Raw genomic sequence first — 22,226 nt, 5'->3', positions numbered from 1 at the left:
GCTAGAAGCTGCAGGGTAGAGTGTCAGGAGATAGCTGGAAAGAACTGGAAACCCAAGACGAGGGTTAGAGCCCTAGGAAACCTCTCCCTTTACTAAGAAACACAGAGAAACACACTTACTAGGTACCTGCTGCGTGCAGGGTGTCGAAAACAGTTTATTTAATTGTCACAGTAAGCCCGTGAATGAAGTAGTGTCTCCATTTTAAAAATGAGGCTGAAGCTTAGTCACACCAAGGGACTTGCCCAAGATGGCCCAGCGAGTGAGGGATGCAGGCAGGGTTCAAATCCCGTCCGTCCGCCTGCAAAGCCCATGCTCATTTCACAGCCGGCGCTTCCCGTAACACCTGCTCTCTCCCTTCGTTACCACTGCAAGCCTCGGGGGCAGTTTCCATTTCCCCGTTTCGCGGAGCAAGAAAGTGAGACTCGAGCGGGGAAGGGACTTGCCAGGTGAGGGGTCCGGCTCGGAGCGGCCGGGGGCAGAGCCAGCAGCGGTGTGCACGCGGGCGCGCGGGCCGCAGCTCCCGCCTCTCCCCCGCCCCTCTCCGCCGCGCCGCTCCCACCTTCGCAGGTCCCGGCCCCGCGCGCCGCCCGCTGTGAACTACTCTTCCCGGCAGGACGCGGGCGCGCGCACGCGCACCGGGGCCTCCGCCATGGCGACTGTGCTGTCCAGGGCGCTCAAGCTCCCCGGTAAGGAGTCGCAGCCCTGCGACCACCGCCGCCTCCGCGGGGCCTGGGGAGACTCGGAGGCGAGGCTCTGGGGGCGAAGCGGGCCGAGGCCTGGCGGCGTAGCTGCAGGAGCCCCGAGGCGAGCCGGTGCAGCCCCGGGCGGGCTGGGGTCTGTCGCCACCAGGGGGCGAGAGGGGCGCACGGCCGGTCGGGGGTCGCGGGCGCGGGGAGAGCCTGGGAGAATCCAGGGAAGGACCGCCGGGGGGCACGCGGGGCTCGTGGCCGGGAGCGGGCGGGCGCCGCTGCGGGGGTGACTGTCAGAGCGCGCGTCGCCGCCATCCCAAGGGGAGGGCTGGTGAGGGGAGCATCCTTTGCTGAGGAGCCGCGGACCACGTACGGCCGGATCCGGGCTCCTGCTATCTTGAGCTGGCCCTGGGGACGAGGGGGGACAGGGGGGATAGGGGCGGCAGGAAGCGAGCCACCCTCTGGAGCAGCCCCTCCACTTAACGACACTGACGCAGCCGTGAGGTAGGTGGGACAGGTGCGTACCCCTTCTAGTTTACAGAAGAGGAAAACGAGACTTAACTTGGCTCATTGGCTTGTCCAAGGCCGCGCGGACAGTATGGGAAAAACCTGGACTACAGCGTCGGGGTCTTTAGAATCTTGGGCTTTTGATTCCGCTTGTTCAGCCTTTGGCTGTCCAGGCTAAGCATTTAGGAGGGAAATGATTCGGCACTTGCAAATTGCACGTAAATTGTGGAATATTTAGGGAAGCTCTTGTGGTGATGACAACTTGAGCTAATTCAGTACTTTGGGCAGCAGCTCCAAGCTTTTTTTTTTTTTTTTTTTTTTTTTTTAAATTTTCTCTTAAACCTCCAGAATGAGACGGTGCTGCTACAAACTTGCTATTTTAATAAAAGTATATTTACTCTGCCCAAAGAAATCTTAAACGTTAGGGCTTCTAAGAATTTTATGGTTCTACCTAAACAAGTTTTAAACCTTAAGCTATAAACATTTATTTGCTGATAATTTAAGGTGATAGTGGGAAAAGCAGGTGTTGGTAGGAAAAATAGCTGCTTTCACTAGCATCATTAGAAAGGGCTAGTTGGGTGTCTGGTGGATATCCATCAACGTGCTGCAAGGGGACCACAGGGACCTTATTCTCAAGGAGTTTCCAGTCTGCTGCACTGTGCCAGGGATGACACTGGGTTGGGTATGAATTTGCATTTCTGTTCCCAGACTTAATGACTTCAGAGATGTGTTTCCGCCCCCACCACTCCCCCACCCCCGCATAGGCTCCTGAGAACATTGGAAGAAACATTGATAATAATCTATCTTGAAATGTGTATGTAACAATGAAATGAAGTGGGGAATGTATCCCTGTACCTGCAGGATTATCCTTTGTCCTTTGTGTAGGATGATTTCCCCCCTGGGGGTAATGAGGTGCAGACATACTTAGCTTTGTTTCTTTTCTCTTAGATTGCTTTTCTTCCCCATACCACCCCAGCATAGATAATTGTACTTCTCTAAGGAGAAAATCACGAAATCGCTTAGATAATTGTACTTCTCTAAGGAGAAAATCACGAAATCACTTTCGAAACTCTTGAGCTCTTTTGCATTCTCACATCCTACCCTGTCATTATTACTCCCTGGAGTATCCAGTTGCAGAAACTTGGTCAGCTGGCAGGATAGGGAAAGTACAGTCTGGTCCTTGGGCCTGTGTTTGGACAGGTATGTCTGATACTTTTTAGGGCCCAGAAACAATGGCGATGTATTCTCTGTGATGCAGGTTATGGTTTTTTGTTGTTGTTGTTGTTTGTTTTTTATCCTTTTGCTTTCCTCCCTTTTGCCCTTTCTCCCCACTGGCCTAAATAACAATTTTTAGCTTTTGTATTAGGTAGAAGTTGCTTTCCTAGAGCTCTTTTTGGGATACCCTGTCCTCGGGACTGTGCGGCTGCTGTCCTGTGTAGGCTACCATGTTATGTTACTTTAGTGAACGTCCTCTCTCTCTCTTTTTAAATTGAAGTCTAATTGATACAGCCTATTAATTTTAGGTGTACCATATAATGATATTTGTATATATTGCAAAATGATCACCACCATGACATCCTCACTATTTCTATGTGACGAGAATGGTGACTAAGAACACAAGACAGCCTTGGGCTCCAATCTGGTCTTCACCAGATTAGTTACTTAACCTCGTTAAGTGTTAGTTTCTTCACGTGTAACAGTACCGTTATTATGGAACATTCACTATAAGCCACACACGCTGCTACATATCTACCTTATGGGGTTATTTGGTTCAGTAGAAGAAATGGATGTACTGAAGAGGTTTACCTTTGACACATGTTAATTATTCAGCTTTAGCTCTTATTACTCTTATTATCATCTTCATTAGCACCATGCCCATTTACAAATGTGACACCTGAAGGAAGGCCTGATGCAATCATAAGCTAAGGACAGATGTCATCAGCCTTGTGAAGAAAGAGCTGTTTCTTGGAGTCTGTTTCAGAGTCCCATCCCCTTCCACTAAGCTCAAGAGGGAACGATATTTGGCTCCTATACATACAGTGAGGTTAATTAGTAACAGAAGGACATATGACATTCATAAAACAGCCTGGCAAACAACTTATCTTAAGTATATATATATTTTTAGTCCATTTTAAAGTTTGAAGGTCAAACACTGAAGGAACTATCAGAGCACAATGTTACTGTAATGATTTGTTTTAGTATGTGTAATTTGGAATCATTATATGCCCCTGGATAATCTAATCCCTAAGGTGGATTATGTATCTTTAGTAGCTGTAGAATGCATGGTATAGTCTATGTAAATTATAGTATCTATCACAGAATAGTGTATATTATAGTATGTTTTCCTGAAGGTGTCCGGGGATGATACAGTTGCATCTTCTCCCTGTTTTCTTTTGTACCATGGTGGGAATGCCATTTGACTGGCATTTAGTCTTCCTAGGAGGAAAAGTGAGTTGTGGAAAACTCATTTATATTCATGTATTATGAAATCAGCATCCTCTCCTTTATTCTTTGAAAACCTTGCATTGGTTAAAAATGTGAGTGGTGGCTGAAATAAGCAGAGAAAAGAGTGCTAAGTGCTCTGTGCTCTGGAGCCTGGATTCGATGTCCAGCTCCTTAGCACAGTCGTAACTTTGGGCACAGAATCCCTTCTCTTTCGGTGAATAGGTAGCAAAACTATTTACCTGGGAGTTGTCTGATCAAAGCTCACAGTCTGCAGTAATTAAGCTGAGGTTTGTCTCTGTAATGTCAAAAATATACTATCTTTTAATAATACATGTTACCACAGAGAGGTTAGCCTGATTGTTGTTTCCATCCTTAAGGACTTGATTCTTCCCCCACCTGGCTGCTCCTATGATTCGTAGGATTCTTTTTTGGTCTTGAAGTTCAGCATTTCTCCTGTGCTATGTTTCAATATTGATTATTCTGTAGCAGTTTTTCTTAGGACTCCGTGTATCTCAGGTCTTGCTCTGTTACGGGAGCTTTTTTGGTATGTCTTCTAAAGTTACTGTTTTTGGTGCCATTTCCTTTTCTGTTCTCTTTAGTTCCCCATATATTGCATCACCTTTGCTCTCTCTGTCCTTGCTTTTCTAGTCTTTTTTTTTTTTTTTTTTTTTAAAGCCTTAATCTTTTCAGTGGGAGACACACAGATAGTCCGGGCACTTCCTTCAAAGCCATAATGTCTGGATTTGAATCCTTGCCCTGCCGCTTATTTGCTGTTTAACTCTGGGCCGGTTACTTGAACTTGAAACCTCATCCTGAAAATGGAGATAATAGTATGTCTATCTCCAAGAGTTGTTATGCAGAATTCTGGAGATAAGACAGTAAAAGGGTTTGGAAGAGTGCACAGAGAAGAGGGGCTTGGAACTGCCAGCTATTGTTTCCATTTTATTTTTCTCGGTTTTTCACCAGCCTGCCCTTTCTGTTTCCGACTCTTTGCAGGCACGTCTGCTCTCTTTGCTCATCCCTCTAAGGGTATCTTTTCTAAAATTGTTTTATTATTTTCTTCCATTGTTTTTCTGAGCCCTGCTTGTTTACTTCTCATCTTCCCTATTGAGTTGTCATTTCTTCTTAGAAATATTCTGTTTCTTTCTGTGAGCCCTTATTTCAGAGAAGACTGTTTCCTTTCCTTCCTTGGATTCCATAGTGAAGCGTCTGTTCCTTATTCCTTCCATGTTGTGGCATCATTCGCCCAGCGTTGGTTCCTTGGCAGATTTTGTTTGCTATGTTCTTTTGTAACTTCTTTCTTGGCTATCTGCACAACTTTGTAGTAGCTTATAGAACGTGTACTCATGGATGGCTTCTTTCTGATTATAAATCATATTTAATGGTCAGTTGTTTTATGGCTAGCTTTTGGCTGACAGGCAGGCAGAGGCTGGGGCCTGGCCAGTGAGCAGGGGCAATGAGAAGCTAGAATTGAATCTAATGGGACCCAGCCTGTTAAAAAATAAGTAAATAAATAAGAGAAAAATCCCTCTCTTCACGACTGACTGATCACAGCTGTTTCCTTACCCGTCAAACCGACAGCCTGTTTTTTGTAAAGCATTTCTCATTTCATCTTATCTCCCCTTTGTCTCTGTGGTGTTGAGGGGGAGTCATTGATGTCTTTGGGACGCCAGACTTCGTCCTTCTGAGAAAGAGATAAGTACTTTGGCTGTATAACCGTGGTACAAGAGAGGCAGTATAATTTATTGGTTAGGACCATGGACTCTAATCAAATTGCCTGGGTTTGAATCCTGGCTCTTTTTCTTCCTAGTTTTGTGATCTTATGCAACTCACCTCTCTATGTTTTCATTTTCTTTTTGATACAGTGGAGTTACATGGTTGTCATGAGGATTAAATGAATTAACATGTAAGTGCTTAGCCTGGTGCCCAGAATAGTAGGTCCTGAGTACTTTCCTGTTACCATCATCGCTGTCGTCATCGTTGTCATCATTAACTCTGTGAACTGTGCTCCTTGTTGGAGACCTGAGACCATGTGCCCACTCTTACTGTGCTTCTTTGATTGGGTACAAATTTTGTTGCATTTGGGAATTTTTCATAAATTGTAGTTTGGGGGGGGTGGCTCTTTTTTTTTTTTTTTTTTCGTATTTTTATTACCTCCCCTCCCCAGTTTTTAGGAAGGAAACTGACAGAAATGTATTCCTTTGCCATTATCTACTGGAAGAGTATAATCTTTTATTTTTTAAAGATTCATTTATTTTAGAGTTGAAATGGCAGAGGGAAAGGGAGAGAATTTCAAGAAGACTGCCTCCTGAGCACGGAGCCCAATGTGGGGCTGAATCACAAGACCCCTGAGATCATGACCTGAGATGAAATCAAGAATTAGGCACTTGGCTGACTGAGACACCCAGGTGCCCTGCAAATTATTTTTAGTAAAGATTTTACTAAAAATTAGATTTAGTAAAGATTTCACTAGTTTCTATAGCACATGCAGCCAAGTTCTCTACCTATGATGGTGTGTGATATCATAAAAATGCATTTCCTTTAAACTATTTTGTTGGCCAGTATTTTAGTAATGATTTTACTTTGATTATTTTAGGCTGGTATGTTTGTTGCAAGGTGACAGCTGACTAGCAAGATTAAATTTAAATATCAATGGTGAATTTTTCACTTGATGCTAAAGATCCAGTTGTATTATATAAGACAGCTTGAGCGTGTGTAGAAGATACTTGGGATTTTCAGTTGAATCAGTTGTGTGATGTGACTGCCAAGAAAGCTGGCAAGGTCTTAGGTTACAGTAATTGAATTGTAGTGTACCCTCTGGACTAGGGAGCGCAAGCTGCTCTGGTCAGGCTGCACCCTGGGGATCGTATCCAGTTCTGAGAACCATACTTTAAGAAGCACTGACATATCACATTGTGTCTAGAAAAGAGTGAACAGGATATTGTGGAATGTGAAACAGTGCTTCCTCGAGTAATGAGTTGAAAGAAGTGGAGACATTTAACCTGGGGAAGAGAAGATGGGGTGGGCGGTAGGGAGGAATAATGCCGACAATAATAATAGAAGCCGAAGTTTGTTTGTTTGTTTGTTTAATTTGAGAGAGAAAGCACGAGCAGGAGGATGGGAGGGGCAGAAGGAAAGGGAGAGATCAAATCCCAAGCACTGCTCCATGCTCAGCTGGACACGGGTCTGGATGTTAGGACCCTGAGATCATGACCTGAGCTAAAGTCAAGAGTCAGTCGCTCAGCTGATGGGCCACCCAGGTGCGCCTAGAAGCTGACATTTATCAAATGCCACAGTAAGCCAGACACTAAAGGCCTTGCATATGTTGTCTTATTTAATTCTTAAAAACAGTCATATGAGGTAGGAAAAATAATTCCCATTTTAGAAATGGGAAGAATAAGGCTTAGTAAAGCTAAGAAATTTAATCAAGGTCACATGGCTAATAAGGGATAGAGTCAAGATTTGTCTGTTTTTGTCAGCTTGTATGGTATTTAAATTCTTAAATACCATAGCTTATGTTTCTCATGATTGGTATTTTCAAGTTTTGAAGGATTTGCATGTGGAAGAGGGGTCCCAGATATTAGAACCAGGACTGATGATTGGCAAATGCCCAGAAATAAATTTTTGAATCAGTGTTTGGAACTGCTTTCTGGATTGGAGAGCCGTGAATTCCCTCATGCTAAGTGACTGCTTGGTGTTTGATTATGTGATCTTTAAAGTCTCCTCCTACGCTGAGATTTGGGGCTGCCATCTATGTTTTCCTCTTTGTCAGATACTCTTTTTTTTTTTTTTTTTTAATTTAAACATTTTTAAATTGTGGTAAAACACATAAAATTTATGATCTTAATTATTTTTAAATAATTTTAGTATTGTTAAGTATATTCACAGTGTTGTGCAGCCAATCTCCAGAACTTTCTCATCTTGCAAAGCTGAGACCCATTTTTTGATACTTTGCGTCATGTCATTTTGCTTTTATGAAAGACCTACCTGTTTTTGCTAACCTAAAGAAATCCAAAGAGGATTCCTTTTTTTATGAAAAAAGGCAAAAGGCAAAAACAGCAAATAAAATAAAATAAAATAAAAAACAGCAACAACAACAAAGTGAAAACAGTATTCAGCATTTGTTCTGCAGCAAGTCATTGTAGCAGCGGTGCTCAGCCCCACCCTCAGCAGTGAGGAGGCCCTACCCAGCTCCTTCCCCCAGGGGCCACACTCAGCATCTCAGCCTCAAGCCTCCAGAGCCTTGAATTGTGTCTGTGAGCATCTCTGCTTGATCTGCACTTATTTTGTGCCTCTTTTAGCAAGATGTATCCTGAGTTTTCAGAAAAGCCTAGGAGAGGTTATTGCTTGGGTCTGGGAAAGCTCAAAAGTTTTCCCTTGTAAATTAATGGTATTTGCTTCTTTGCTTTATGCTATTTTAGCTTACAAGGAGTTCGATAGGAACCCTCTACTTTGGGATAGTGAGCGATACCTGTGCCCATCAAATATTAGCAACTCCCCATTTACCCTCACTCCCAGGCCCCAGAGACCACATTGTCCTTTTTCTGTGAATTTGACTAGATTTGGATAGATAACTCATATAGGAGTCATGCAGTATTTGTCCTTTTGTTATTGGCTTATTTCACTTAGCATAATGTCTTGTGGCATGTGTTAAATTTCTTTACTTTTTAAGGCTTGGTCATATTCCACTGGATGTATATAACACATTTTTAAGCCCATCAGGTATATTCTTTTAAAAAAAAACTTTAAAAAGTTTTAGAATTAATATTGTTGCAGTAGCCTATGGTTGTGTTTGAAAATTATTGTAACTAAAGTTAAATGGGACAGTTAGGGAATGGTGTATCCTAATTACTGGAAGAGTATACTATTTTGAATTCAGTTCTTAATAATTTTTATAATTTGTGCCTTTAAAAATCAAATTCAGTATTTGTTGGATAAAATGAAAAGCTTTGAAAGTGAAAATACATAGAAGTTTCTAGTTAGTAGAATGCCAGTTTGCTCAGTATCTTCTGTGGGTTTTCTTTGTAAAATATTTAATGTTATAAAATATTTCTGTGTAATGTTTATTTTTAATCAGATATTTATTGACTTTCTATGTACCAGGCACCAAGCTTTACACTAAAGATTGTACTTCCCATATTAGTTTCCATATAGTGTTTTATTGCTTCATTTTATGTCTTGAGTAAACAAGACATAAAACATGAAGTGATATCAGCAAGATAACAGTGACCAGAGGCAGAGATTTACATCAAGAATTCTTCTTGCTTCCTTTTTAATTAGCTGGGCTGCATCTTCTTTTTTATATCTCTTCTTAATAAAAGATTTAACCATATAGTTTATATTAGTATAGCTTACCATGTAATTTCCAAAATGAGAAATTTTTTCTTGGTTTTTGCTTGGTTATAGCATGAACAACAGGCATAAAACTGTTCAGTGTTTGGCGGCCGGGGCCAAGGAGTGACCTGGGAGGATGTGTGCTTAAGCTCTCCTGTAATTTTCCCCTTTCCCCTACCCCAAATAAATGTAGTGTCTAAGTAAAAACAGGGTGCTTGTTGTGTAAGCCAGTTTTGGGTCAGGTCCTGTACCTCTGCATTCCTGTTTGGTCCCTCCCCTCCTAGAACACTTGCTCAGAATAGCATTTTTAAGTGTAAACACTGTTTACTGAAACATGTGCTGACAGGGCATTGGAATTAATCATAGGAAGCTCAGAAGTGAGTTTTTATTAAGACGTCTCCAGGTGACATTTAGTGTTCAACTTCCCAAGTTGTTTTCCATGGAGACAAGTGGGAAGCCGCAAATATCTGACTGTGAGAAGCAGTGTACAGAGAACTGTTCTAAAGTTTAGGCAAGTTCCAGGAAAGATGGAAACACCACAGATTTAAGAAAATCAATGGGAATATGCAAATTAGGCATATGGGGGTTGATACAAGAGCCATGTCTTCTGATTCAGAGAAATTAAGAGAGTGTTTCTGGTTTTTGGGTTTTTTCCCCAAACTAAAAAGGTATTTGAGGGGTGCCTGGGTGGCTCAGTCAGTTATATCTGCCTTCAGCTCAGGTCACGATCTCAGGGTCCTGGGATCAAGCCTGGCATCTGGCTCCCTGCTTCTTGGGAAGACTGCGTCTCTCTCTTCTCTGCCTCTCCCCTTTTTGTGCTGTCTTTCTCAAATAAATAAATAAAGTCTTTTAAAATAATAATAAAAAAGGTATTTGAAATTTACCACTTTCTCTGTTTCCTTTCCAATTTTCTTAAGCTCATGAAAGCAGTAATTCTGGAACACTGATTTCATTTCCCTCCCATTCTTCTCCTTACATATAGCCATCAAGTTCTAAACTGTAAACGTAACTGGCTTTGTTTTCTGTGTTTTCTTTTAGGTGTTCACAGTTACCATGCATTTGGTAAGGGTTTCTCCTTCCTAGTTTGCCCTGACGCTCTGTCTTTCTGTGTTTCAGGGAAGAAGAGCCCAGACCTAGGGGAGTATGACCCCCTCACACAGGCGGATAGTGACGAGAGCGAGGATGATCTTGTTCTCAACTTGCAGCAGAAGAATGGAGGGGTCAAAAATGGGAAGAGCCCTCTGGGAGAAGTGCCAGAGCCTGACTCAGATGCTGAAGCTGTGGGGGCTGCAAAGCCACATCTTTCAGAGGTCGCCACAGAGGGATACCCCTCAGAGCCCCTTGGGGGCCTGGAGCAGAAGGCAACCTCTTCCATCGTGTCTTATGTGCGCACCTCTGTCTTTCTGCTAACTTTGGTCATCTCCATGATCCTGGTGCTCGTATGTGCTTTCCTGATCCCGTGTCCTCCCAGAGATCTGCACAGCACTTGGAGCCGCCACCTGGGCCCCCAGGGAGGTGAGTTGTAGGATTTCTCGCCCCAATTCTGTAAAATTTCATGATTACCTGTAATTCTGTAAAACTTCTGGTTACATTGAAAATTCCCTCCAGGTCCTACTACAAATAAATGTGTATCCTATAGCATCTCTCTCCCCATGTGTGGAGGTGGTTAGGAAGTTAAGATTGGAAATAAAACAAAAAGATAGATTGATACCGCTTAAGAAGATCACTGCCCTGTTGTGTTTCTGTTGGCGTTGGCCTTAATTAGATGCAGAGAGGACAGAGTTTTGGTTTCCTGGGTCCCTGCAGTGCAGCCAACACAGTATGAGGAGAAAACAAAGCTGTAGGTCAGGCTGTTGACCAAGAAGAGTAAGTCTCAGGGCCTGGCCAGACCAGAGGCCGGGGCTTTTGTAGGACCCTCAGGCATTTGGTGATTATAGGAGCCTGACCTGGTTTGAATTTTAAAATAATTTCAAGTGAAATCAACTTGCTTTCTTGCAGTAAGTTTTCTTTCTTGCTCCTAATGGTTGGGGAGGAACCACCTGAGTGACTCTAGCTATTGTGTCTCATTCTGGAGCAGGTTTCTTTGAAACGGCTTGCTCTGGGTCAGCAAGGGGTTTACATCTCAACTGTGAGTGCTGAGCAGTCTTGTGTTTTGTCAACTTCATGGGGGTGAAGGGGTTCAGAACACACTACCCCAAAATATGTTGCTTTGGCATATTGTTTATTTTGAACCGAAGGCACATGAATAACAACAGATGCAAGAAGGGCACTCTGACCTTGACCTCTAATTTGTCCTGGAAGGCAGGAGATGAAACGCCCATGTACAAGATGCCCTCCCAGTACCAGGAGGAAAGAAACTCATCAACAGAGACGGGGAGTTGAGGCCGAAGGGAGTGTGTACAAACAGACCTTGTTAAAATAACTCTTATCTTCCTGTAGTCTCTGGATCCATGTTCGTTCCCCTTCCAGGGCTGTTCAGGGCTCTATATTCGATGAGTACAGAAGCCCTGAGGCCTCCCCACCTCTGCTGCAGGCCTTTATGTTCCTGTGAGGGCTCCCATGGACATGGGGAATCTTATTAAATAAATTTGAGTCCTTTCCTTTTCTTAATCTCTCTTATTAATCAGTTATCTCATTATCTCTCCTGTTACTCAGTCCCAGCTAGAAACCCTAAGAGGGTAGAGGAGAAGTTTTTCCTCCCCTTCAATACTCCCAGATCCCTACATCATCTTGATCTAGATATATTTACCTTTGGCGAGTCACTGATCCCAGCTGATTCAGCTTCGGATCAGTTGTTCTGTGATCTCACTATTATTGTCTCTCTCAAGGCAAAACTGAGTAGATGTGACTTACGGTGTGTTCCCACCACATAAGAGATCTCTCACTTCGTTTTTTGATGGTTCTTTTTTTTTGAAGATTTTATTTGTTTATTTGTGAGAGGGAGCAGAGATAGGAAGAGAGAGCATGAGTGGGGAAGAGAGGGAGAAGCAGGCTCCCACTGGGCAGGGAGCCTAACAAGGGGCTCAATGTGGGACTCAATCCCAGGACCCTGGGATCATGACCTGAGCCAAAGGCAGATACTTAGCTGACTGAACTACCCACATGTCCCCCTTTTTTGATGGTTCTAAGTGAGCTCTTATAATATTTGTATATGGTGTAAAGACTAGGAACAGGTTGTTGGTATACCCACCGACTTTAGGAAATCGGACATTGAGGTGCCTGGGTGGCTCAGTCGGTTAAGCATCAGGCTCTTGATTTCAGCTCAGTCATAATCTCAAGGTCCTGGGATCAAGCCCTGTGTTGGGCTCCATGCTTAGCAGAGAGTCTGCTTGAGAATTCTCTCCCTCCCTCGCCTTCTACCCCTGCCCCTACCACTCCTGCTCTCTCTCCCCCTGTCAGTCTCTAAAATAAATAAATCTTTAAAAAAAAAAAAAAGAAAGAAAGAAATAGGATATTATAAAGACCATTGAAACCCCCATGTGTCTCTCCTTACCAAAGCTACCTCTTCCTGCCAAAGAGTTCTACCATCCTGAGTTTTGAGTCATTATACTTTTTTTCTTTTTTTTAAGATTTTATTTATCTGACAGAGATCACAAGCTGGCAGAGAGGCAGGCAGAGAGAGAGAGGAAGGGAAATGGGCTCCCTGCTGCGCGGAGAGCCCGATGCAGGGCTGGATCCCAGGACCCTAAGATCGTGACCCGAGCCGAAGGCAGAGGCTTTAACCCACTGAGCCACCCAGGCGCCCCGAGTCATTATACTTTCCGTTAAAATTTCACCACATGGTAAAATAATTTTGCCTATTTTGAATTTTGTATAAATGTAATTAAGCAGTCTTCTGTGACTTGTTTTTAGCATGTTCATAAAAGCATTTTATAGACATCAGTATTGATGCTGTGTAACTAGAGCTTATTCATGTTTTCCACTGTCTCATTTCCTATGGTGTGGAGAGCCCATGGTTTATTGGTCTATTTTACTGTTGATAAGCGTTTTGGTGGCTTCTGTTTTTTAAAAAATCATTATTGCCACTAGGAAAATTCCTGTGCATTTTTCCTGATACAATATGTAAGAATTTCTCTCGGCCATTAACTTATGACTGATATTGCTAGGTCATACGGTGTGTGCATGTGCCAGCCTAGTAGTTTATGTTAAATTGTTTTCCATGGTGTTTTTACCAGTTTGCACTTCCACCAGCCATGCATTGGGTTCTCTCCATATCTGGCAGACATCCTCTGACTGTACACTGTCGAGGGGCAGGACAGCACTGTCTGCCTTGTCGCTGCCCAGGCTGGAAGCCCAGGCTCCCTGCCAGGCCTCTGCTGACACCGCTCTGGCAGGGGTGGGCATCTGCCTCATTAATGCCGGGTCGGGTAGAACTGTAGGCTTCCCTGGTGTGTGGAAGACCCTTGGTGGGGAGGAAAGTCCTGGCTCCCCACCTGGCCTTCTCTGACATGACCTTGGTTGGGAGATGAAGGGGTGCCTTCCTGTAGCTGGGCAAAGGTGGAAATCTAGGCTCCCGTTTAGGCTTTGTTGTGGGGATAGGGCTGCAGTTCTCTCTGTGTGGCATTTGGTTGGAGTAGAACATTTATGATCTAAAACTTTTTCTTTCTTGCTATGCTGTTCTTTCTTGGACCTTCAGCTAGAGGAGTCAGCTTTTCTTGGGCCTTTTTTGTCTGTACCTGTTGGCATTTCTGGGTTGCCGGCTTCTGCAGCACCTTGTCTGGGACATGGGAGGCCAGAAGAAAACCCGGGGTGGAGGGTCATCACCTGTCGTTCCTTGGGCTTCTCGGCCCCTAGCCAACCTACCTTCTCCCCACCTTAGAGTCTTCTTACATTTGTGTTCTCTGTAATGTGCAGGGAGTTTAGGTATACTTAGAGGAATAGGCAGAATTGTGTGTACTCTATCTTATTTAGGAACCAGGAGTCTGCCTGGTTTTTATGAAGGTGCTGGCAGTGCCATGTGTCTGTTCCCTTTCTAACCTGGAGTAGAGAACTGTTTTGTGGTGACTTAACTCAGGACTTTTTTTGTTTTTTATGTGCTTATCAGGTGGGGACCTGTCTCCATTGGAATTGGCTGATGTGAATGGAGACGGCCTGCGTGATGTCCTTCTCTCCTTTGTAACTTCACGGAACGGGAGTGCAATTGGTAAGAGACATGCATGTGTTTTAGAGGCTACTACAGGAGAAGCTCAGTGATTGCAGGGGCTGTGAGCTAAGAGAAAGCTCCAGGGTTGTGTCCTGAAGGGCACTGTAGAAAAGGGTCAGGAGTGAACAGAAAGTCATCATGGGTCTATCATACATGACAGACATTGTCAGTAAGCTCCTGCGTATCAGTAAAGCTTATTTAAAGAAATCATGGAGATCTGCAGCTGGAAGGAATTTTAGTAGTCACCCAGTCCCATGAAGAAGGGAGGATCCAGAGAAGTGACTTATGCACACACTTGAAATGGCAATGAACAGCATTAGTCCTTAAGGTTCTTGAGTTTTCTCCCAGCCAATTTTCCATTGCTTCTTAGATTATAGTAAATGCTGACACAACCCTACCTTACCAACCACAGTAGAAAAGCTTCTTGTTCATCTTCTAAAATATTTTTACCCACATTATCATGGCCGTGTGCTTTCTTTTTACTGATTCTGTTTCCTCCTTTCTCTCTGCTCTCCATCCTGCTGTCTGCTTTGGAAGGCTGACCAGTACACGTTATGTCAACAGGCTCCCTTGCCTGCCAGTTTCCTGTTGGGTTTGGCCAATGGGGAGTCTAGGCAAGAAACTGGAGGAGAGGAAATGAGTGGGGAGAGAGGGCATTTATTCTCTTGGCTTCCTCCCCTTCAGGATGACCTCAGGCCAGCTACTTCCTTGATCCTAGGTCACATCCTCTCTAATGGTGGTCTTCTTATAGGACTTTCTTTTTCTGGATTCCAGGAATCACTTTCTCTCCTGTCTTTTTCGGCCTATGAATGATTACGTTCTGAGGGACTGTGCTATCTCTCATGGTTTCCCTGTACCCTGACCACATCTTTGTAAATAATCTCTTTATTAAACCTTACACAACTTAATTGAGTGTGCTGATACACATCAGCTAAAAAAAAGAAAAAAGAGGTTGTATTTTCAGCGTGGGTACACAGGGGCTCCTGGTTTGTCCTGTGACACCCATTAAAGTGACAGCAACCCACAGTCTGAACTGAGACAGTAAGTCTGGTGTGCAGCTGGGGTGCCCTGGTAGCTACCCTTTAATGATCTGGGAGCTGGGATAACATCTAGGTATGTTTTAGAGAATTCCAGGCTGCCTGCCTCTCTGGGATTATTAGAAGAACCTTTCTGAGTTTTATGTAATACGTAGAAGCAACTTAGGAATAGGTGTGTTTACAGAGAGGACCTTCAGCCTAGAAGGTTGACTTTTGGCTTTAATTGATTTTAATTTACATTTTTTTTTTTCTGCCTATGACTCATTAGCCTTTGAAGTAAAAATTTTCCCCAACCACTTTTAGATTTGGAGATCTGTTTTAATCATTTGGTATTTTACACAGTTTGCTATTTATCAGGACTCGTATGGTAAGGCTATGGGTTTGGACATAATACGGGCCAGCCTGATTTGGTTGCAGATTATAAAAACAATAGAGCCAAGTGTAAGTGCATAACATATGTTGTGAGTGAATGTATCCCTCCACATAACCCAACAGGGTAGACTAATATTCTTACCCCCTATTTGCAGATAGGGAAACCGAGACAAGGGGAGGTTAAGGAACTGGTTCAGATTCCACACCGGGTAAATAAGAGAGCTGGTATCCAAACGGTGTAGCTGAGAGACTGTCTCTGGAGTTCATGTGCTTGGCCCCTAAGTTTTCCCAATTATTCTTGGGAAACTGCAGGGGCTTTATCAGCTGATTCCATGGGACTCTCGACCAGGAAGATCTACTGATCATTGCTGAGTTGTAATCTTCAGGTTTATTTTTCAAATATTTACTTTTTCTGCTTTCAGGGAGCACTTGCTAGCAACAATTAGAATTCACATATTCCTTTGCTCTGTACATATTTTAGATCAGTCTCACTTTTCTGAGCATGCCTTTCCTTGATTTTTTTTTTTTTTTGTTTGTTTGTTTTTGTTGCTGCTGTTGTTCTTAACAATGACTTTCCTATATTCTGGATTTTTGCTCCTTTTATTCAGCAGATGATTGATTGGTTGCTGTATGTGTAGGTGCTGTGTGAGGCTCTGAAACTCCAGAAATGAATGGGATGGTCTTTATCCTTCAGGATATGACAATTTGGTGGGGGCTGAAGTGACAGACATGGAAGCAGGCATGCTGGGAGGGGTGCAGGATGCACACAGGGTGCCTGGAGGAGGTCCACAGCATGTCCTGACATGAGGAATGTGTTGAGCTTCTATACTAGGTACTCTGTTGTCAGACTTAGTACCAGAAGTACAGGAGGCCGTGGAATGCACAGGTGTGAGCTGCCTTAGCACCATTTACTTGTGGTTCTGGCCTCCTGCTCACCTGGGCTGTTTACCTTCTCTGCCTTCTTTCCATTCCTGTGTCTCTTGTGTGCTTTTAGGTGTCTCAAAGGCAGCCGCTATTCTCGTGTGCCTCTCGGGAATGAATGGCAGCACACTCTGGTCCAGTCCCCTCCCCGAGGAGGCCCGGGATATTACATGTTTGAATCTGATGCCAGGAAGCGTGGCTGAAACCATCTGCCTTGTGACAGGGACACACAGAATGTTCAGTGCATTCAATGCGACATCAGGTAAAGGTCATTCCACGGAAGTCTCTGTTTGGGGATCAGAACGGTCTTATATGGAAGGGACCTTTCCACTTTCACACAGTGGAAAGTCTGTTTGAGCTCCTTTGGAAGGTGAATTTAAGGTAAACAGAGAAAGGGTTTGACTAGGTTGAGTAATAGGTCATGGTTAAACCTGTTTGGTGATAGGATGGAGCTAAACTGAGTTACCCAAACAGAAACTACCCTGAGGCTTTTGGTTTCTAAGTAGTCCTACTTTGTACAAGACAGCTGGGCTTTGTCCCTTCATATTTGATATAGATGGGGTCCTTGTGTAAACTTACCCATTTACCACTTAAAAAAATGGTCAGGGAATTAAAGTTTTAAAAATTCAAAAAAAAAAAAAAAAGATCAGGGAAGAAAGTAAGGTTTGTTGATGCTTGTTGAATTGGGCTTTTGACTACTTTCTATATTTAGACACCCATGACATGAGGAACGAGAGAGAATCAAATATAATGAAAGCCCCATGTAAAACCGTAAGTGTCCTGCTTGTGAATGCTTTAGACTTGACCAAAGCTGGACACGTAGCAACCTTCCAGTTTCAGAGGTTGAAGTTTGGTAGTGGGGTAATTCTGAGTGAAAAAAAACTTTAAGTTAACTGCAGAATTAAAGTCCTTTTGAAAACCTCCTGTGACTCCCCTGCTCATGTGAGCACATGGTGGGACAGAGAGAGTTGGTCTGGTTGGCTGCCCCTGGATGGTTCCTCAGAAATTGTAATAATCTCTAACAGATCAGTTCCTCTGCCCCAGACAAGTGGGCTCCTCTTTCTTGGAGAGACTTCAGCACCTCCATTTTATCTAAAAAACCTAGGTGTGAAGTTATCACATGGGTTTCTTAGTCAGACGCTTAAGGATTTCAGATCACACTCCTGTGCCCTTCATCCCCAGTAAGATTAAAACTAAAAGAAAAGGTAAGGAGTTGCTGGCTGTCATTTGCCCATTGAGTTTCTCTCTTACCTGGAAGCTCTGCATCTGCCCTTTCCAGAGGCTGAAGCTATCATTGTGATCAGCTTATTTGTCACCCCTAGGGAAAGCCATTTGGACTTTAAACCCAAACTACTTATCCAATGGTACCCTGGCTGCCCCAGGGGTGGTGCTGCCGGACTTGGATGAAGATGGCGTTAGAGACCTTGTCGTTCTGGCCATTGGGGAATTGCAGGTATGCTCTACGTCCGATTGTCTCTGTTTCTCATAGGAAGTGCTTCAACTTCAGTCAGTTCTAGTACGGGTATCATAAATGCTGCTTGAACCTTTTAACAAGGGCTTAGGCTTAAGAAAATTCTCTCTCGGAGATTTAATGAATAAATTGCCATCATGAACTTATTTTCCCAGCAGTCTCATTATGTTCCCATTGACTGTGGCAGGGTGGAACTTGGGCACCGGAGAGGTTTGTGTTTAAATTCCTGCTCCACTGTAGCCCTGTGGCCTTGGGCAAGCCATGGAATCTCTCCAAGATGTAACACAGAAATGTTCTATCTAGAACAGGGGCTGTTGTGAAAGCCGGAGCTACCATATTTGAACTGCGTAAAGTAGTGCCTATTTTTTACCGTGTGGGTGTATTGTTAGTTGTATTAGACATACTTAACCTTTATGTAAAACCACAAGACAGCTCATAGAATAGATATGGAACACATCATATATTGAGTAAGTAATAACAGCAATGACCTAAGAAAGGACGTTGTATACAGGCTATGACAATAGACCTGGAGTCCAGGACATTTGTCCTTAAATTATGCTCCTTGATTATGCTTTGCAGGAGCTCCAGTGGACTAGGGCTAGTACTCTGTGTACAGATAAAATAATAGTAGTTTTCCTTCCTAAATCACAGGAAAGAGTACATTGACGAGCACATGTATCTCCATTTTTACTCCTATATCTCCATTTTACTCCGTATATCTCCATTTTTACTCCTAACACTTTTTTTTGAGCTTGTGCCAAAAGTTCCTTTAAGACGTCTTCTCAGACTTCCTACGTGGGTTTGCCAGGAAATGCTGGTGGACGAAAGAATTGAACAATTGGCAACTAATATTTGTGGGAAAATGTGGATATAGATCATTTTGCTTTATTTGATTTATTTTAATTTTAAGAGACCTTGTGTTTGCTGTTGTGATTTTTGTAGTGCATATACATGGTGTAGAGTTATGAAATCTGCAAGTAAAATGATTTAGAATAGAATGAAATCCATTAGTATTTTATGGTTTTCTGCCAGGAGCACCATAAGTAAACTGAAAGTGCTTCTCCAGTCACTGAGCACTGTTTGGGGAGCACTGTTCTAGGACATCTGGCAATACTTTGTGAGATGAGAACAAAGAAGTAAGGTAAATTTCTGAAGACTAGTGAGTTTGGAGGGTACTTTATTAGTTTTCCTTCCACTAGCAAGTTGGTCTCAAAGTAGATTGAACCCCAAACTCAACAAATATTTACATAATCTTTTTTAATCCCAATCATTGTGAATTTCAGTAACTACATCCATCAGGGAGTGATTTTCTGAAGTTCCCGAAGTGGAAAGTATGGGGAGTTTCTTCTTAACGGTTTAATGAGGTATGGTTAGTGGAGGCATAGCAAGTTTATATGTCCTGAGCGAGTTTAACAATCTTGGCCTTCATACCCTATTCATTGCCAGTGGTGGCTGACAGGCTAGAGGTTGAGGCTTTTAGGGACCCTCCACAGTGAGGCAGCCTCTGTTGGAGGAACTGGCTTCTTGCCTACTCCTACTCTGTAATTTTTTTTCTTTCTTTTTCTTTTTTTGTCTTAACCAAACAGCAAAAAAAGTGTACTGTCCAACTTGCCTCACAGAATTTACTTATTTACACATAGTGTAGAGATATGAATAGTGTCCATTCTGTCTGAAAAGTGATAGTACTAGAAAAATCGCAGAAAAATGATGGGTTTAGAGCAGCCTCACCTTTATACTGACCTCTTTTGACCTCTAATGCCAGCAACAAGGAACCTGGGGAACCCAAGCTCTGGTTTATTCTAAGCTACAGTATGGAATGTTCTCTCTTCTTAAGGAATGGAACGTATTAGGTCTATGACTTAGAGTGATGCATTCTTAGATCTGGGTTTAGAGTGAGGTGGGCTTGGGACAGAGGAACTGTTGGCTTGGGGTTAGTGGAACTTATCTGGCCTAGAACGTTAGTGGGAAGGGACCTCAAAGCCATGTGGTTGATCCTCTCACACCATGTTAGAATCACTGATACAGTATTCCAGACACATTGGCCCCTACTCTCCTCAAGTCCTCAGGCCAATGGGAATATCACTGATTTGTAACACTGTTCTTTTCATTTTTGGTAAGGTCTAGAAAATTCTGTCATATTGGTAAGAATTCTACTTTCTCATAGCTTCTACTCACTGTTCCAGCATCAGCAACTTTGAATGAATATATTCCTCTTTCTACATAAAAGCCCATTCACCTTAGCCACATCGCACTAAGCCTGCTACTTGCAAGGCTAACTGCCCCCAGTTTCTTCTGTTGTCCCCCATGCATCATGAAGTCTAGAGTCCTCTCTTTCTTGCTTTCTTTCCCTTTGCATTCCGTTTTATCCATATTTCTTAAAATGTCATACCTGTGTCTGGAAACCGTATTCTGTTTGTGATATAACCAGTTATATCAGTGTAAGGAAATACTTCTTTTGATACAGGCCTTGTATTTCTAATAACATAGCTGAAGATTGTGGTGGCCTTCCTAAGATTTTGCATTTATTTATAATCTATTAAAGTACCACCCCTTTTAATTAATCAATTAATTAATGGCCCCATTTCTTCTTTCAGATTTTGACTCATCTTTCAAACCTAAGACTTCTTTGAATTTCTAGTTTGTCATAGAGCATATTAGCTATCCCTTTCAGCTTTGTGATGAGCTTGTGATAAGCTATTCATTCATTCAAGTCTTTGAGAAGAGTGATTAGTAGGAATGGGACAGTAGCAGGGTGGTGTGACATTCCACAGAAACCTCCCTTGTAGGCTGGCATTGACTCACTCTGGGTACACTGAAAACTGTATCTTTCTGTCTTGTCCAAAAGAATTAATGATGCTAAACTTTGTCAGAAGCTTTACGGAAGTCAGCTTATCAGTACAATTCTCATATTTCCCAATTGGTGATTCTATTGCTGAAAGAAAACCCTCTAGAGCAGAGGATGGTAGACTGTGTGACCTGTAGACCAGATTTGGCCCACTGCTTGTTTTTGTAAATACAGTTTTATTGGAGCATAGCCAATGCCTATTTTCTTATTATTATCCATGGCTGCTTTCACGCTATGGCAGTCAACTAGTTGCTTCAGAAACCATCTGGCTTGCAAAACCTACAATGCCATTTGACTCTTCACAGGGCAGTTTTGCTGGTCTCTGCTTGAGAGTAAGGTTGATAGTAGCCAGGCAGGCTAGACATGTAATGTTACGATGGGAGAGGCTGCCTGTATTGATTTTAGTTGGGACCAAATATTACTGGCGATTTCTGGGTGTGAGAGTAGAGACCGGGAGTCAGCAGTCCTGTAGTTAGCTCTGGGCTAGAAATCTGTGCCTCAGAAGATTTCATCTAGAAACAACCGTGTTTCAGAGAAATTGCCTGAGCTACCGTACAGATGGTTTTTGCACATATCTACCAAAGGAATGGGAACGTTGGCTTCATTTTCTTGCTTCCAGGGGAAGAACGTGAAGCAGGTTTGGCTTTATGCTTTCCAACTTTGGGAAGTGTTTCTGAACCCTTAGCTAATCAGGAATCAGTAATGTCTGGAGAAACTACTTGGTTAAGGAAACAATATGGCATCTACTGACTCTGTCTTTTTCCACTTCTTCAGCCAGATCTGTGCTTTCTGCTGGTGTCTGGCCGGACAGGGAGTCCAGTGGGCCGACCCGTGAAGTACAGCATCGTGGGAGTGGGGAATCTGATTGGTCCTCAGGTTTATGTCACCACAAATGGGGCTGTCTACATCCTGTTTGGTTTTGGTAAGAAGCAAAGCTAGTTTTTTTGCCGTTCCCCATCTGTGTGTGTGGTAGGCCTCCCTTCTGAGACAGAGTGAAAGTTTGGGAATTGCTGACATCAGTCAGCCCTTTTGCCACCTCCTATCCCAGGGGCCTCTCATTCTCTGCCACCCGTGGCCGGTTATTAACTCAGCTTTCCCCAGTTGCCTTCTCCAAAGAGAAGACTTCTTGCCCAGAATCTGCTTCATTCCTTTCCCCATTCCATGTTGAACCATTCTGGGTGGGATCTGTGAGACCCATCTTCTTTTTTTTTTTAAAGATTTTATCTATTAATTTGACAGAGAGTGCACAAGCAGGGGGAGCAGCAGAGGGAAACGGAAAAGCAAGCTTCCTGCTGAGCAGGGAGCCCAGTGTGGGGCTCGATCCGAGAAATCTGGGATCATGACCCCAGCTGAAGGCAGACGCTTAACTGACTGAGCCACCCAGGGGCCCCTGTGAGACCCATCTGATCAGGCTCTGTGTCTCTCGCTCAGATCCTCACCCTGGGAGAGTTCTAGTAAATTC

At 43.3% G+C, this 22,226-nt stretch overlaps 1 protein-coding gene across 1 annotated transcript in view; it reads left to right on the top strand.

Annotated features, from left to right (window-relative positions):
- The first annotated feature begins 578 nt into the window (after positions 1-578).
- The window catches only part of FAM234B (family with sequence similarity 234 member B), a 33,759-nt gene continuing 12,111 nt past the window's right edge, over positions 579-22,226 (top strand). Inside the window, exons 1-6 of the mRNA XM_059186011.1 lie at positions 579-686; positions 10,092-10,490; positions 14,020-14,118; positions 16,522-16,710; positions 17,771-17,901; positions 21,539-21,686. Of these exons, the coding sequence (XP_059041994.1) occupies positions 650-686; positions 10,092-10,490; positions 14,020-14,118; positions 16,522-16,710; positions 17,771-17,901; positions 21,539-21,686 (1,003 nt within the window). The 5' untranslated portion in view covers positions 579-649. The remainder of the gene's footprint in view (positions 687-10,091; positions 10,491-14,019; positions 14,119-16,521; positions 16,711-17,770; positions 17,902-21,538; positions 21,687-22,226) is intronic.

The sequence above is a fragment of the Mustela lutreola genome, chromosome 8 (genome assembly GCF_030435805.1).
Source record: "Mustela lutreola isolate mMusLut2 chromosome 8, mMusLut2.pri, whole genome shotgun sequence".
Taxonomy (NCBI): Eukaryota; Metazoa; Chordata; class Mammalia; order Carnivora; family Mustelidae; genus Mustela; species Mustela lutreola.
The sequence above is the reverse complement of the archived record's forward strand: the minus strand, read 5'-3'. Positions and strand labels throughout refer to the sequence as shown.